The 16,736-nt window shown below is 52.3% G+C and overlaps 1 protein-coding gene across 3 annotated transcripts in view; it reads left to right on the forward strand.

Annotated features, from left to right (window-relative positions):
* Positions 1-16,736, forward strand: part of DLGAP4 (DLG associated protein 4) — a 72,003-nt gene that overhangs the window by 23,685 nt on the left and 31,582 nt on the right. The window contains exon 1 of one of the 3 annotated variants that reach the window (XM_068419556.1): positions 1,070-1,319. The exons of the other annotated variants lie outside the window; for them this stretch is intronic. Coding sequence (XP_068275657.1) covers positions 1,289-1,319 — 31 coding nt within the window. The 5' untranslated portion in view covers positions 1,070-1,288. Of the gene's footprint in view, positions 1-1,069; positions 1,320-16,736 lie in introns of those variants that run through there. 3 annotated transcript variants of the gene reach the window in all.

Below are 16,736 nucleotides of genomic sequence, written 5' to 3' on the forward strand. Positions count from 1 at the left end.
GGTCTCCCCCTGCCCCGCAGGCTGCGCGAGCCCCACGCTCAGCTCGGAGAGATCAGAGGGATGGAGCCAGACGCTGCTCCAGCACCTCTCTGCCCAGGATGCTAGACCCGGCGTGGCTCTGCCTGGAGCTGTACCAGCCTTGCTCCCCTCACACGTCCATCTTCACCATTCCTGCTCCGGCAGCCTGAGCACAGGAACAGCACCCAGCAAAGCGGGGCTCAGCTCCCTCTGCCCGTGCCCGGCAGGATGGAGCTCGGCTGGCAAATCTGTGACGGGCAGGAAACACCCACCCAGGGGAACATCCACTTCCCCGTGTTCTCTTTTCCATTTATTTGTCTCGGAGCTGGAGACTTCCCTCCCGCTGCCCCCGTGCTCTGGCCGGAGCCATCCTGCAGCGGGTGCGCGGCGGCAGCGCTGCGCCCCTGGCCGGGACCCCGCGGGACCGTCGCCTGCAGCGCTCCCACCCCACCTCCGGGCTCGGGGCCCACCGGTGCCGGGGGCAGCAGCGGCAGGAGCGCGGGGGGGACGGGAGGACCTTCCACCAACCCGTTTGTGTGTGGGTGAGAGACGGGGCCGTGCTGGGGAAAGTGTCACCGTGGCTCCCGCGGCCGTGACAAGGGGACAAAGCTCGCGCGTGGGGCCGGGAGAGGCGCCCGCTTTGTGCAGCAGCGTTTGGCTGCCCCGCTCCTGCCCCCCGCGGCAGTGCCGGTGCGGGAGCGGCCGCCGCCGCCTCGGTTCCCCTCCCGCCCCGCGCCTGCAGCGGGCGGGACGCGGGGGTCGCCGTTACCGCTTGAGACGGGCCCGGTCTGCGTGTTCCCGGCGAGCGACCGGGGGCTGCGGGCGGCGGGGCAGTGGCGGGGGGCAGTGGCGGGGGGGCGGCGGGGCAGCACCGCGCAGGGTTTGGGGGGGGACACGCCCGTCTGGGTCCCGAACGTGAGGGGCGCGCGCGCCCGCGCCCGTCCGTGGGAGCGCCCCGGGGCGGGGCCGCGCGTGCGCGGGGCGGGGCGGTGACGCGCGGGGCGGGGCGCGGGTTTAAGGCGCGGCCCCGCCCGGGCGCGCAGCCGGAGCGGCGGGCGGGCGCGGTGAGTGCGGCGGCGACTCCGCGCGTCTCCTCCCTCCTCGCGGCCGCAGAGAGCAGCCGGCGCGGCCCCAGCCCGCGGCCCGTCTTTGCTGCTCCTTCTCGTCCCGCCAGGCACGGCCCATCCTCCCCTCCGCGGGACCGGGCCGAGCGCCCCCGCCCCGCGCCCCCCGTCTCTCCGGTCCCCTCCGCCCCTCCTTTGTGTCTCCCATGGCTTTGTGTCTGGAGCTCCTCAAGCACTGTGAGTGACCGCCCGGGGCGCGGCGGGCGGGCGGGGGGCCGGGCCGGGCCCTGCATGGCTCCGCGGCGGGGGTGCCGCGCCCTGCCTGCTGCTGCTGCCGCCGCTTGCCGGGCCCGCCGCCCGCCGCGATCGCAGGTGCCGCTTCCGCTTCCCACGCGTGTCTCGGCCCTCGCGGGGGGGGGGGGGGGGGAGCTGCGTGGCCGCGGCGGGGGAGCTCGGCGCTGGGGCGGGGGGGGGCTGGCCCGTGTTCCCACGCGTGCCGCCTTCGCTGCATGGGGGTCCGCGTCCCCGCGGGGCGAGCCGGGCCCTGCGCGGCGGGGGCGGGCGGCGCGGCTGCTTGTCCCGCTGCCTTCCCGGGGGGCCGCCCGTGGCGGGGGAGCGGCGGCAGCGCTGGGCTGCAGCCCCGGCAGCGCTGAGCCCCGCTGGCCCCGGCCCCCCGAGGCGATGCGGGGTCGTGGCGGGTCAGGCTGGGTGCCCAGGCCCGTGCTTCGGGCCTTTAAGGAGTCCCCAGGTGCTGGAGGAAAGGAAATAGCGCTCCACTAAATGTATGTGCCCCCCGGGACACCGGCCCTTGTTTTAAGGTGGTGTTTGGTTCTTCCTCCCCTCGAGAAGAAAAGGGTATTGTCTGGGTGAGGCACCAATGCTGAACGAAGCTTCAGCGCCCGTCGCTGCTGAAGGCTGACATTTAGCAGCGCAGCGAGCTGGCACCTCCTGCCCGGAGCAGGCCTGGAAAAGCCTCTTTTTTTAGCCTGGGAGAACAGGCCCTGGCTGAGGCGACCTGGTGTCGCACCGCAGCGTTGAGCTGCCCTACCCTGTCTAAGGGTTTAGGCTGAATGCCTCCGAATTTGATTGCAGGTGTAGGTCAGGTGTCGGTCAGGTGTCGGTGTGCTGTGTTGGAGGGTGGGGATGCTATGGTTGGTTTTGAGCAGTAACTAAATATAGCTGTTAATTTCTACTCCGGTCTTCATTAAGAGGTTCAAAAAGGAGGGTTATTGCCAGGATGCTGTTGATAAAGCTAATATTACTTGTCCTGCAAAGGTACGGAACTTGACCCCAGGTTGCGCAGAAAATGTGTGTTTGAGACAGGAATGGAATTAGGATCTCTGACTCCTGGGCTGTAACTTGCCACTTGGGGGAGGAAAAGATGAAAAGAAAAAAAAAACACACAACCCACAGCATGTGGTATTGGATCCTAAAATAAATTCCAATCATGTGGGATGACAACAAGCCATATTGCCAACTTGTGTAAGTTGGCAGACTTGACTTCAGAGAGTCCAGATTGCTTAGCTGGTAATTGCTCTTCCAACAAGAATTTGGTGCTATGAAGTTACACATTCTTGAATGTGTGGAGAAAAGTAAACCTAGCTAGTGATCAACTCTAGCCTGCTTGTCTTTCAGATTAAGATAGTTTGTGTGTGGACTCTGCAGTGGTACCCAGATATTCGGAAGGATATTATCTGCAGGACTGGGCTGACACGTTGCAGTCATGGAAAACCTAAAAGCTCATCTTTAAGGTGCAAGTGCTAAACTGCTCTACGCTATTTTTGCATCTATTGCTTGCTACTTCTGTTCCGCTTCTGCTGTGGCAGTGTAAGAGGTTTTGGTGTGGCTGAAGGCCCCAAAACGGCCCTTGAAGTGCTGGGATGTAACTACTATGCAGTGTGCCAGTTCTGAAAGGACAAGGAGACCCTGTGCAGCCCCTGCCAGATCCTTGGCAGCAAAGGTGGTAATGGAAGAAGTTGATTTGTGTTACATCTGGATTGACTGCGTGGAGAACACTGAGAACGTGATGGGGTCTGTTAAACCACAGAGCCCTCTGAGGCCTGCAGGTACCTCTGTGGAACTTGATCGGCTGTAGCTGGTGTCCCAGCCTTCTAGCTGACTGGGCAAACATCGTCAGCTGCTGGGGAGGGCTTGTGATTCCCTTTGCAGCTGCGTGTGAGTCAGTAGTTGGATACTGGGTTGCTTAATCTGCGTGTGCAGTTTAGATTTGTGGACACTTCTGACTAGTTAGCTCAAGGTTACTCATCCCCTGTTCCACACTGATGTGTAATGCATGGGAGACCTGCTGTTCTGTGAGCTCATTCTTAGCTGTGCATGCTGCCAGAGCAATAAAATTTTAAAAGCTTTTAATGGATAACTAATAACTGCCAGGCACTTACAAATAACTGTATGTCAGTTCTTGTCTGTATAGATTTTCCTGTTGTTTGAGTCCAGGCTCAAATGGTTTGGAGTGAGCTATTCACTGGACCCTGTAAAAGTCACTCTGACACTTAATTTTCTTACTAATGCACTACATCCCTGCCTGCAGAAGTAAGGCTGCAAAGCTGTGCTGCCGCAGAGCTTGTTTTTGTCCCCTGAGCTGATACTTTTGCTCTGTGCAACAACCTCAACCATTTTTTTAATGGATTGAGGAGGCATAATTGGATTCAGTGCAGTGCAAGTTACAGTAACATATGTGAGCTGGAAGGATTAAGGCTGTGCAGGCGGGTGGCCTTGTTCAAGAAAAATCCACTTTAATTTCTGCAGTGAAAAGTTGTCAGTATGTTTCCTATCAGCAGATTTTAAAAGGGAGGGGAGAAATACTAAGTATGATTGCTGTTCGCTTTGAAAGGCGATTAGAGTTCAGGCTGTGGAATAAAGTTCTCTGAAGGCTGTAGTTGGGGATGAGAACGATGAACTCGGATCCCTCTGGAAGAGTTCAGGAAGGAATGAGTTTATCCTTCCCTTCTCTCCTGGTCTCCATGCCAGCCTGCCACCTGGAGAGGGGGAGCACTGGGGGACAGAGTGACACCAGGGTGTTTGACGTAAGCTGCCTTTAAACAAGTGGAAGTTAAACTATTTGCAGATGGGCTAGTTAATAAGGAGAGTGGGAATTCTGTCCACTTCAATTTGTCCTGCAAAATTAATGAATTGCCGACCGTTTGGTGCAGATGGGTGCACTAAGTCAGCCTTCTGTCCCCTGGAGGAGCAGTGGGCAGGGGGAACAACAGCCCCACGGCTGAAGTCCTGCCCTGGGCCTTAGCCCTGTGCTTCACTTCTCTGCTGTGCCAGGGTCTGGCTTGTAAATCCAAAAGGCACCGTTTCAAAAGCATTTTCAATTTCCACTGAAAACAGTGAGGTAACTGCTCAGATACATCTGCCCGTGTGAGTCTGGTCTCTAATTTCACGGGCAACATGAGGTAGGGCAGTACCAGTGTGTACATACCGCAGTGTGGGCTGCTAGTCTGCCATGGAGGACAGGTGACAGGCAGTCCTGGGGGATGTAATGGTCCCCCAGGACTGGAGATTCCGTTTGGTTTCTGTAGAGGGCAGGGCTGTGGGTTATGTGCTGTCCGGCCTCTTCCTTGCAGCATTTAAATACTGTGAAGGAAGACGGCTGGGTTCTGATTCTCTCCTACTTTGCCCCGGGGTTCTTGGTGGTGGGCTTGGTCTTGCACTGTGAAATTGCCAGTAAAGGCACAGAGGGGCACATACACACACTGGGGTGCGAGAAGGATGTCTGATACCTACGTGAGTACTGCAGCCTGCCCGCTGCTTCGGCTGCTGCTTCGGCTTAGCAGACGGTGCACACTTGGTTATCCTCACTAGTGTGCAGGGGCTCTGGGGGTTAAGTGTGGCAGCTCTTCTGGCACCACCAAGAAAACAAGAACAGCCTCTTTAAAAGGGACTCACCTGAGACAGGCTGCAGCTTGCTGCGCCAGACAGCAGTGCTCAAAAGGGGAACAAGCATAAGGGTGCATAAGTTTTAAACATTAGCACTAGTATTTACATCAAGGACATGCTGACTATCAGTCTTGTGTATCTTATTTAGTATTCTTCATTAAGACATCCAGGTTTCACTGCAGTGATCTTTTCTTCTGAACCTAGTTCTAAGAGATCAAAGCTACTGTGTTGTCTCTCCAGTCTGAAGCTGACCAAGAAACTTGAGTGGTAAATGTTTCAAAGGTAAATTCTTACTTGTGGTGCGAGTCTGTCAGAGCTGGAATTAAAGCAAAGATTAGAAGTCGCATATGCCTTTCTACTGATGCACTGTCATAGTGCGAGGTGATATTTGATGAAAGCTGGAAGAGTTGATAAAAGGGAATTTTTATTGCAAGTTGTTGTCATAAGATCAGTCAAACTTCTAAGAGAATTATTAGTCTTGGTTTTTATATTCTGGGAGTGGTTGAGGATCTAACTGAGCACAGCCCCAGCAGGGCATTTGCTGTGCTCGAGAAGGATCTTCAAGCCTAGAACTTCCTACCCAGGGTGAGCATATCTACAGCTGCACTAAATTAAAAGTCAAAATTGGGAAGTTAGAGCATGAATATTGCATCTCTCTTAGGCCTTATACATCAGACAACTGTATCTGAAGCTAGAGAAAGTGTCCCGAAGGCTACTGTGGTGTTGTCCCCAGGAGGGTTCCTCGACCCTCTTCTGAAGGCTCTTGTTAGGAGCCGTGCCACTGCCAGACTGTCAGTGCTGCTCTCATGGAGAGCCGTGTGTGTCAGGGCAGCTCGTGAGCCAGCACACCATTGTAGAGCTGCTCTCCCTTGCCTCCTGTAAGGTCACTTGAGTAACTGCTTTGTTGGGAAGCCTTCTCTTCTGTGTTTGAACCCTGAGACTTTTCTCAGTCTGTCAGCTTGGCCCAGATGTGAGATCCTGAGTCATGACACTTCTGTCCAGGAACTCTTCCAGGTTTTGGTGCGCTCTATTGAACGGCTACCAGTGCTTTCTTGACTGACTTGCCACTCCAGCAGCAGGCCCAGGCTGGGAATTTTGGCGGCTGAGCGCTGCTACTCTGAGCAAAGCAAGCTCCATGGCAGTGTGGAGCTGGTGTAGTGCCCAGCCTTGTGAAGAAGGTGGATTTGGGGAGACGGGTACTAGTAGAATAAAGCTGGAGAACTTTTCCCAGTACCTGAACAGCTGCTTATTCTGATACCTTGGGAGGAAAAGGGTGTTGGACAGTGCTTGCGCCTCCTGAGCTCTGGTCCTGGACAAAGTAGCTGCTTTGATTCGAAAGCATTGAGTTTCAGTGACCCTCAAGTTTGCAGTGTGCCAAGAGCAAGGCCTTGAGCAGGGAAATCCTGGATGCCGGGAAGCAGAGGCCTGCTCAACAGCAGCCTCTTGCCTTGGCCGCAGCACTGCTGCTGTTGGCACCAGGCTCCAATGTCTGCATCTCACTGTCACCCTGCAATCTTCTAGGGCATTCTGGAGGCTGCCGCTGCTAATAGGGGTATTATGCCACACATTAGCTTTTATCGCTGCTCTGTTAATGTTCTTACTGGAGATGAGTGCTGCAGAACGCTCTGGGTTGCTAAGGGGAGGCTGCCAAAGCAGGCTCTTACAGCCCTGCTCTCTCACAGGAGTTGTTCTTGCTCAAGACACTGAATCAGGCTGATTGGGGGGAATCAGCTCTTCGGGGGAAGGGGAACAAAAAGCTTGTACAGGTAACTCTGTGCAGCCCTTTTGCCTGTGTCGCTGCTGGTGCAAGCGCTGTTCCCTGTCAGCTGTGCAGATTGTGCACACAGTCGTGTCTGCTTTCGGTGGGCGTGCTCCTGTGACAGGCGTGGGCTTCACCTGACCTGCCTGGTCTCTGCGCGGGCATCCCCAGTTTTTGGCTGTTCGTCTGGGTGATGCTTTAATTCCTTTTCGTAGCGCTTCAGGGGGACAATGTGCATGTGGCATCGGGACTGAAGGAATCTGCAAGCTTAAGAAATACAAAGGGAGGCAGCGCATTGAGTGGGACCCTGCCCAGGGCACGGGGGCCAGGACCGCCGCGCAGCCCCGGGCAGGAGCCGTCCCGGCTCCCGGGCAGCCGCGGGCTGGGGCTGGGAGGTGCCCAGAGCGGGTTCCTCACGGCTGCACAAACCCGGGCCGGACTGTCCGGCTCCTGCGGAAGCCTTTGGGCCGCCGCGGCGGGGGTGGTGGTTCTGTGCGGCTCCAGCGCCGCTGGCTCCGCCCGGGGGCCTGCCCTGACCCGGGCGGCGGGCCCTGGAGGGCGGGTGGGAGCCGGGCTCTGCCGCGGGGCCTTCCCCCCTCCCCGCGGAGCGCCGGAGCGGCCCGTGCCCGGCGGCAGGGCCCCCCCCAGGCCTCGGCTTGCGCCGCTCCCCTCGCGCCGCCCGCGCTTTCCGGCCGCGCTCTTTGCAGCAGGCCGTAGGGCGAGGTAAGCGGCCGGGCCGGGGCCGGGGCCGTGGGGCCGGGCCGGGGCCGCCTTCCGCCGGGCAGCGCCGATCCAGAGACACCCCGGCCTCCGCCCGGGCCGTTTTTTCCGGTTACCGAAAAGCGGCTCGGAGCGGTGCCAGGGAGGACGCCCCGACCAGCCCAGCGCCGCTTCGAGTCTCGGCGCTGGTGACCCAGCCGTGCTCACGGGGGGTTGCACCGGCGCCAGGTGCGGGCGGGGTGCGCGGCCCCCCAGGCCCGGCCACGTCCGTCTCTGGGGGCGGCTGGGCTGGGGAGGGAGCACAGGGAACTCTCCCTAACCCGTCGTCTGGGGTGTTAAATAACAGCGAGCTTTAAAAAGCGAGGATGAAAGTGCCTGTCGTGTCTTTTTCCATCTTTAAAGTGCTGTGCTCAGCCCTGTCCGACAGCAGATTGACAGCCGTCCCGCTGCGGGCCCCAGGCACGGAGCAGCGCTCGCCGTTTCCCCCGGCACATGTATGGCGTGACTCCAGTGGAGCCAGTGAAGTTCTGTGAGCTTGCTGTGGTAGAGCAAAGCAGAGCCCAGGCTAATGAGGCCTCCTCGAATCAAAGGACAGAACTGGGCCAGCCATCGAGGCTGCTGGTGTTGTGACAGCAGTAAACTTTGAAGTGCTGTCTGCTTTCTTCTGGCATTGCTGTTTGTGTGCTTACATTTGATTTATTTTTTTCCAGCGGCTCTGAATATCTTGGGTGCTGGGGGAGGCAGCTCTAAAAATAACTTTAGAGACTGGTTATTTCCAAAGTCATTATTTCTGCTTCTCTCAGGTTTCTTTCCCTTCTGTAGCTGTCTTTTTCTAGGGCTGCAATGGGTGGTTCCTACAGAAAATCATGCTTTCTGCTCTCTTCTAGTTCTTACTCCGTTAGCAAACATGCTTTGGGTCTGGGTGATGGGATGTGTTCAGACAGCAGGTGGATATGGTTGCAGTTCTGGGTGAATGAGTTCATGTACCAGGAACACTGAGGCCAGAATGAACTAAAGAATGAACTAAAACCTTTTTGAAGGTTAGAACTCTAGGTTGTGAACACCGGAGCCACTCAGGTGCTGTCCTGCAGAAGGCAGCGTGCAGGAATGTGTGCATGTGCTGTTTGAACCAGCCTTGTTCACAGGTGACAGTGGCTTGAGGAAGTCCCATTGTCCCATTTCTCAGAAGTGTGCCACAGGATGGCTCATTTTTAATGGCTCGGTGAATCCTAGCAGGAACCCTAGTCACTGTCAGTGCCTTAACTCAGGTCCTGCTGTTGGATGTGAAATAATGTTACCAGACCAAGGTAGGAGCTAGTAAAAGTGTTGTGTACAAAGACTCTCACTTGGATGGATTATGACTGAGAACTGCTGCTGCGGCAGTTGTTGTGGAGGGTACCTGTTAAATCTGTTATGCTAATTCTCATGGTGTGATGCTTTTCAGCAGCACTTTTTTAAGCTGGCTCAATTAGAGTTTTAGCCAGCTGTGCCCCTTACCACAAAACAGCTGCTAACCTGGTTACTGCTCAGCCTCCACATACCATGAGCTTGCCAGTACTAGGGACCCATGTGCTCTATTTCCCCTGCCAAGAGTGACATGACTCTTCCCCATCACATTGCAGGAGAGCAACAGAATAGATCTTCTCGCTGGAGCTCTGGGAAGCAGCGTGACCCTTGCAGGTTTAACGCCAGTCATGAGCGTGTTCAGTATCACTGTGCTCGGGGTGCTCTGTTGGGTGAACTCTCCTCACTCCACGTGGCCTGACTTTGTGCTGCAGCTTACACCTTCCATCTTGCTGTATTGGAAGGTTTACCCTAAGCTTATTCATGGACTGCTGCAGTTTTTAGGCTCGAGAAAAGAAAAATGCTGTAAATGTACTCCTGAGTGTAGCTAGTATTTAATGGCCTGAATCTGTAGGCAAAGTGGAGGTGCCTAAGGCTTAAAGCCTGGTTGTGGGACACTGTAAACAGCTGCTCTGCCCGGGGGCTTCCTACTAGGTTTGTGTTGCTCCCTGCTGCTCTGGAGCAGTGTGGCAGTTGCCTTATCTCTGGGACTGCAGCAAGTGCTTCCTGATTAACCTGCACTGTAGGGTGGAGAGTGGAGATCAGTCAGGGAGTTGCATTTGGCTTAACATGCCCCCAACAGCACCCTAACAATTTAACTTACGCTAGCAGAGATTGCTCCTGTATGTCTCTGACTGATCTGGAGGTTGAAAACAACTTGATGTAGATACAAGAGGGTCCAGATCTTGTTCATATCATCTATTTCAAATCCTTAGTGTGCTTCATTCCTGAAGGTGGAGTTTTAGCTGGCATGAGCCACTATGGATTGGTGGCCTTGGGTTGGTCTCTTTTGTGTGTTACCCCCACAGGCACACGTGTGTGCTAATTGAAGCAAGTTGAAAGGCACTTGGGAGGCTTTGCTTGAGTTTGATGGGCTGAGAAGCCTCCTAAGCATGTGGGCAGGTGTCACGGTTTAAGGCTGGGCTGGCTATTAAACTGGTGGCAGATGCTCTCTATTAACCTCCCCCGAGAAGGGAAAAGGGAGAGAGACTTATGGGTTGGAAAGGTAAAACAGTTTTAATGAACTATAATAATGGAAAAAGAGTATAATAATAATGGAAATAATTAAATATATACAAATATATACAAAACCAAGATCAAGCTCCCCTGATATTGGTCACTTCACCACCAGCACTGCAGGGCAGTGTCCGGGAAGGCCCAGACTGGGCCCAGCAACGGACGGGAACTGGATGCAGGGATCAGGATTGGGGACAGCAGGAAAACGGACAGAGTCCTCTTGGGGCACCGGCCATAGCAGAAGGAGCAAGACCCTTGTGATCCCCCCGCTTTATACCGAGAATGATGTGTATGGGATGGAATACCCTCGTTGGTCAATTTTGGGTCCCCTGCCCTGTCCGCTCCCCCCTGCAGGTGCGACCCCCCCTCGGCTCTTCACTTGTAAGCAGGGAGGAATTCAGCAGTGACCTTGGTTTCTCTAAGAACAAGTACAGCAAGAGCCTTTCTGCACAACATCCCTACCGATGCCTCAGTGATAACTACAAACTTTGAGCGTTATCAGTCCTGGAAGCAGACACTGTCTGCAAAACATGCAGTTAGTGTCAGAAAGTGCAGTTACTTAGAAGAGACTGAGCTGAAAGTAAAAATTACTTGAAGGAAAATTGGTGTGGTTTAGGCCAAACCAGGACAGCCGGCTACAATGGAAAGGAGAACTTAATGTGAGGAGAGAGGAAAAATGATCTCTCTGATCTAGGCTGTGTTCAGTGTTCTTTAGAGCTGGGAAGGAAGCTAATGATGTCATGGGTTTTCCAGTCTAGAAGGGCTTTTTTATACGTAGCCATGGTTTGGGGGTTTTGGGTTCACCTGGCAAACTAAAAGCAAGGTTTTTATTGTTGGAGCGACTGCTTTCTGTAACAGCTTCTCTTATTTTGGTCAATTACTGTGGTCCCAACCACAAAGGAGCTTTCTTGTTCTAATTGGCCTCCTCCTGTTCGGATTCAGTTGTGTTGCTGTGTCACCATGGAGACAGTCGTGATGTCACAAGCTGTGGCATCACTGGAAAGTGGCTGGCAGGCAGTTGTTAATATTCCCCCTCACCCCATCCACCCCAGTAATCAATAGCTGGGAGGAGAAAGCAGAACAGCTCAATAGGTTTCAGGGTAGATACAGAGCTTTTAAATGTGCCTGAATTACAGCTGCAATTTTAAGGCTGTTGCTTTAGTAGCAATGGTGGAAGAGGTGTAACACAACGGCTTTCTTGAAACTATCTTCATTGCTGTGTCTGTTGTTGAGCTCACTTAATAAATAAATAAATGGCAGGAAGCCCAAAATCTCCAGCTATTGCTGTGCTGCCTCACTTGAGCCCTGATAACAAACATTTGTGACACTAAAAACCCAAGTACTGACTAGGCTGCATTTCAGTCACAGTGTGACGGGCTCGGTGCTGCTTGTGGCTGGATCACAGGGACCCTGAGCTTGTCTAGCCAGCTCTGACACCAGTCAGAAAAGCTGCGGTATCACCAGGGTGGCAGTTTGAGGAACATTGTGGGGTCTCTTGCCTTTCCAACACTTCTGAGGCAGCTGTTCCCACTGTGGGAATACTTAAGCACATAATGGCGTAGCTGGGCTGCTGAGAGCTGTGCGATGAGGTCATGAAAGGCACCAGGATTTGACTTCTATGCCCTCATGTGTGAGCTCAGTGAAGATGCTAACGTAGCAGAGAACTGGGCTTCTCTCATGGCTTAATTCTGCTCTTTGCCAAAATGCTGGAAGATCAGCAAGGGTCATTAGCCATTGGAAGGGGCTGCCCAGGGAGGTGGTGGAGTCACCATCTCTGGAGGGGTTTAAGAAAAGCCTGGACATGGCACTTAGTGCCACGGTCTAGTTGCCATGGTGGTGTGAGGGCAATGGTTGGACTTGATGATCCCAGAGGGCTCGTCCAACCTGACTGATTCTGTGATTCTGTGACTTGTCACCGCAAAGACTGTGTGAGGAGGTGTTCTGCTCTGTACAACCTCTTCCAAGCATTTGTCCTCAGCTTTATCAGTTTTCTTGTAAGGAGTCTGGTTGAGAGCATGGCACAGTGTACTTGGTAGTGTCTGGAGCTGTAACAGCCTACTCAAATATTAACTGCTCTCCTCCTGATTGACGGGAGGCAGGATGGTCCTCAGCGCCCGACATGGCAAGCAGCTAGCTCATGCTTTCAGATTACTTGTCATTTTTGATAAAGGGCTTTGTCACAGCTGTCACAGAAGCATGTTATCTGTAATTCTCTGTATTCATCTGATCTTAGGGAGGGGACATGCAGATTTTCCCTGTATGTGGGGTGTATCTGGAGCTCTGGGGTGAGACTGGGGTGCTCTCACTGCTGGGTGCTGGCCCCTGCTGCTCAGCAGGGACCCGGTACGCTGCACCTGCATGGCTTGGCTTGGACTGCTCTAAGTTGTCATCTATCGGGACTGGCACTTGCTTGGCAAGCACGATAGTACATCTTCGCTCTTGTGCTTTGCTTGCTTTAAGCAGCCTTGTGTTCAGACAAAAGGGATAAAATTTCATGTAATATGGAAGCTGAAGCAAGTTGACTCTTCCAGTGTGAGAGAAATTTCTAGCTGTTTTCCTGAAAGGATCAAAACACTTTTCCAGCAGTTCTGCTGACAGACTCCTCTTCTTTTCAAATTTATCTTCTGAATTGCTGGGTTTTTAAGGTGAAAGGCTAGAGCAGCTCATAACATGAAGACAAAGTGTTTTTCACCCTGTCTGTTCGCTTGGAACCCTTGATATGTGCCCTGTTTAGGGGAAAAATGTGACTGAAAGGCCAATTGCATTTGAATCATGTTAATTTGTAGTGACATTGATCTTAAAATAGCTAGCTGTCTGGGCAAAGATGCTCCAACCTGCTTTTTAGCCAACGTTGGTTAAAAACTGCAGAGGGTAGGAAATGTTTTCGTTCTCTCCTGACACTGGTCACATCTGTCCTGATTATTGCAAGGGCTGTGGAGCAACCCACACCAAGGCTACTTGACACTGAGACTTCTAGTGCTATAGTTACTGTAGAGGAGAAAATGAATGTGTAAAGGTCTAAATTTGAGATGGTTTAGGACTACAGTTTGCAGATAGATGTCATTCAGGAAAAGAGTTAAAAGCTCATCTACAAATTATGCACGGTTTGGAAGTTCAGCTATATTTTTAGCATGCTTTCAGTTTTCCATGTGAGTAGAAAACTACCTCATCTATGGGAAGGCTGAGATGAAGTTTCCCTTAATACAGCAAAACAGCTAATTCCAAAGTATTTGGAGATTTCCATTAAAGGCTATGAATAGGTTGCTTCCTGGAAGGAAACTAGTCCTGTCCTTACTCACGGGTTTGTCTAAACACAGTTAACCCCAACAAATTCCTTTACTACATGAGCAAGTTGCTGTGAAATGGCTTATTTCAGAACAAGACTCTGTGTGGAGTTCCTTATCCCCCGAACTTGTTTGTGCCCTAGGGGGTTAACTGGGGATCATCCTGCAGAGGAGTCCATGATCTGATATTCTCAGTTGCTCTCTTCTTATGCCAGTGATGACTTCTGGCAGGCTTGACTGCCAAGAACACATCAGATAATCTGACCACCGTATAATCTCCACTGCTAGGTTCTGAATAACCCATTGTATATAATGAGTTTGTTACAAGATGCTGTGTAGGCTGCTTGTGTACCCCTGTCTTTCAAAAATATGAAGAACCTGACTGAATTAATGGTCCTCTGTGGGGGAGCCTGGAAGCTCTTCTCCTTTCCCTATTGCTTCTAGCAGGTAACTCTTGCTGCTGAGGGATGGCATCATCCAGCTCTGGAGTGGGTTTAACGAGAGCAGCTCTCATGAGTGACAAATCCCTGGGCGTTGCTTGCTTTCTGCTTGGTTCTTCCATGGCTGCTGCTACAAAGCCAAAGGAAAACTAGGGCAGCGTTGTGCTGCTTTGGGGAGCAAGAGGTCTGCAGGTGAGGCAGAGACCTCCTCCTTTGTCACAGCTGTGCAAATGCCAGTGCACCAGGCTTCCTTGCTCCTGGTCTGCAGCCTCTTACCTGCTTCCACTGGTCTACACTGACCACCCTGGACTTCAGTGCAGATGCTTTAACCTTGCAGTTGCATTGTATGATACCCTCTTCCCTCATGCCAAACCCCTTCCATCAGTAGTTGCACACTTCTTGAGTCCCTCAGACTGGCTTGGCTCGCATCTGTAATGATGCACTTGGAGAAGGAAAAAATGAGGTGCTAGCCAAGGTAGTCTGACTACTTGAGGACAGGAACACAAACATAAACCCTAATATCCTGCAAATTAGTGTGTTGTTCTACTGAGTCCTCTGAAATTTAGACATAAGGGCACATGTCTGTCATTCAGACAAGTTTTAAAAGATATCTTTGTAGAAGATGGTCACCTACAGGATGGTAAGCAGTATCCAGACTTAAAAGGGAAGAGTGAGTGGGCACTGACACCTTTTGCAGAGTTATTCTGCAAAAATTATCTGAGATACTAAGGGAAATGGCATTCCTGCTTGAAAGATAAGGTGGTGAAAATTGCTACAAGTTTGTCTGGGCATCTTTCCAGCACTGAAGTTTCAGGCATTCTTTCAGCAGCAGTTGATTGTGCAGATTGTAAGTCAACAGATTGCATGCTGCAAGCCAGGACCTGGAGACGAAAATAAAGTTGTTTTGTGTGATCTCTGATAAAGACTTTGAAACTAGAGCTGCCTGATCCTGTAGCAGCAATGGCCATGGATACTTGTTTGAAGGTAAACAGAGCTCCTGCAAACATCACCCAGAGATGGAGGTTAACAACATATGGATTTGTGCTCCACGCCAGCTGTTACAGAGACAAGTAGATGCTGCAGAGCTGGCAGGTGCTCTTAAGTAGATGACTAAAAGTAAAGTTACCTAAGGATGTCTGGAAGCCTCAGGTTCCCAGCTGAGCTCCCACGCTTCAGAATGGTAGAGCAGGACTTCTGGTGTCTCTTCACCTCTTAGTAACTGCTGGTCAGTGAGTGACAAAAGATAAGAGTCCTTCCCTTTGCTTTAAAGAAAAATGCATTTGCTCTTTAAGTCTTGTCCGTTCTTTTCTAACCCCTCAGCAGAAGGAAGATACTTCAGTGAGCCAAGGTCTGTGTTTGCCTGGGCTCTTTACACTTACGTTGAGCACTGCTTACTCACGTGTCATACGCGGGGCAAACACAAAGTGGACAAGGGTGGCACTTGGCTGCTTTCAGTCTTAAAGATCTCCTTGTCTAGCCAGCAGTGACACACTTCCAGGCTGTGAATCACTTCTGTGTCAGTGGTATTTGCATATTTTAGGCAGACTTGCTGCACTGTGGTTTGTGCAACGCTGAGAAACTTTAAAGGTGGAAGGGAAGCATAGCTGGAGAATGCTGTCAGATGCGTTTCTTGATCTGAACTCCTGGTGCTGAAAGCTGAACTGTCAGTTTAAGTGTTAAGACTGGCTGGTGCTTAATCCTGTTTGCAGGATTGCAAGAAGCTTGCAAAGAGCTAGTAAGTTCAAAAACCTGCACACCCGGACACAGCATCAGTGTAACCTCCTGCAGTAAGTGTCCCCAGAAGCCACAGCTCATGCTTAAACCCTTGCCTAGGCTTTCCGACTCCTCCGAGGTTTTCATGGAGAGTGAATGTGTGCAGGAGGAAGCTGGTCTGTGCTGGTTTAGGAGATACCTGTGCACGCTGGGCTGTGACATGGGCAGACCTATGGTCATCTATTCAGTCTGCTCTCTCCATGCAGTTGGCTTCAGGCTCCTAACAGCCTTTCCTATTTGAAGAGGCAGTGGATGCTGTTCAGGTGGCCTCTTGTCCTGAGGTTCTCCGAGCCTGTTCATCCATGCTGCAGATGATTCATGCCCAGCTCAGCACTGCTCTTGATGGAGTGTGGCTGTGTTGACTTGGAGTTTGTCCTGTGTAAGGTGTCGAGGTCCAGTGAGCAGCGTTGGTAGGCTGCCAGTGGAGTGTCTCTTGCTGGGAAGCACTGACTGCAGTTCTCAGCTCTGAGGGCTGATCCTTTGGTTGCTGTTTTCCTGCATCTCTAAGTGGTGAAGATCAGAGGTAGGGTTTTCACATAGTTAGTCATAGTTGTAGGAGGGAAATAGTCCAGCACTATCTGCTGAAGGGGGAACTTGCATGTTCTGCAGTGGAACTTGTGCATCTGGGAACTCTGGTCTCTCTGCATGGTTTCTGCATGTGCCAGTACCTAAAAACTAAAGATAAAGAGTTCATTTTTCCTCTTACGGGTGAGATTTATGAATAAATTTCTTAGCTGGCTTTATGGTGAAGTCTCATTGATAAAACAAGTGAGTGAATTTCCTTAGTAAGGAGTCTCTGATTAGGAGGTCTACTTTTTCTAGTATTGATAGATACTTCCAGAAAGCAGAAGATTAATAACACATCAGAATTGGTACTTGGTAGCTTGTTAGGTATCAGGGCATGAAAATCTGGGCCACTGTTCTCAAAGATACTGGAAGTTGCTAAGTTCAAGTGCTGTGATTCCAGCTCTGCACAGATCCTTAGAGTGCAGTTGCTTAACTGTGCGTTGGGGTTGTGGTTGTATTTCTTGCCGTGAAAGGCAGCGAGTTCTTGTTGCTCGCTTTGTTAGGCTGCACAGAGTTGTCTGCAGCACTCACTGGCAGTAAGTGGAACAGGGATGGGAAGGGGGACAGCTGGGTCGTCTTAATGTGGGGAAACACGCTTAGTTGTGGTTTGGGTTTTTTTGAGGTGTAA

Source organism: Nyctibius grandis, chromosome 28 (assembly GCF_013368605.1).
Source record: "Nyctibius grandis isolate bNycGra1 chromosome 28, bNycGra1.pri, whole genome shotgun sequence".
Classification (NCBI taxonomy): Eukaryota; Metazoa; Chordata; class Aves; order Nyctibiiformes; family Nyctibiidae; genus Nyctibius; species Nyctibius grandis.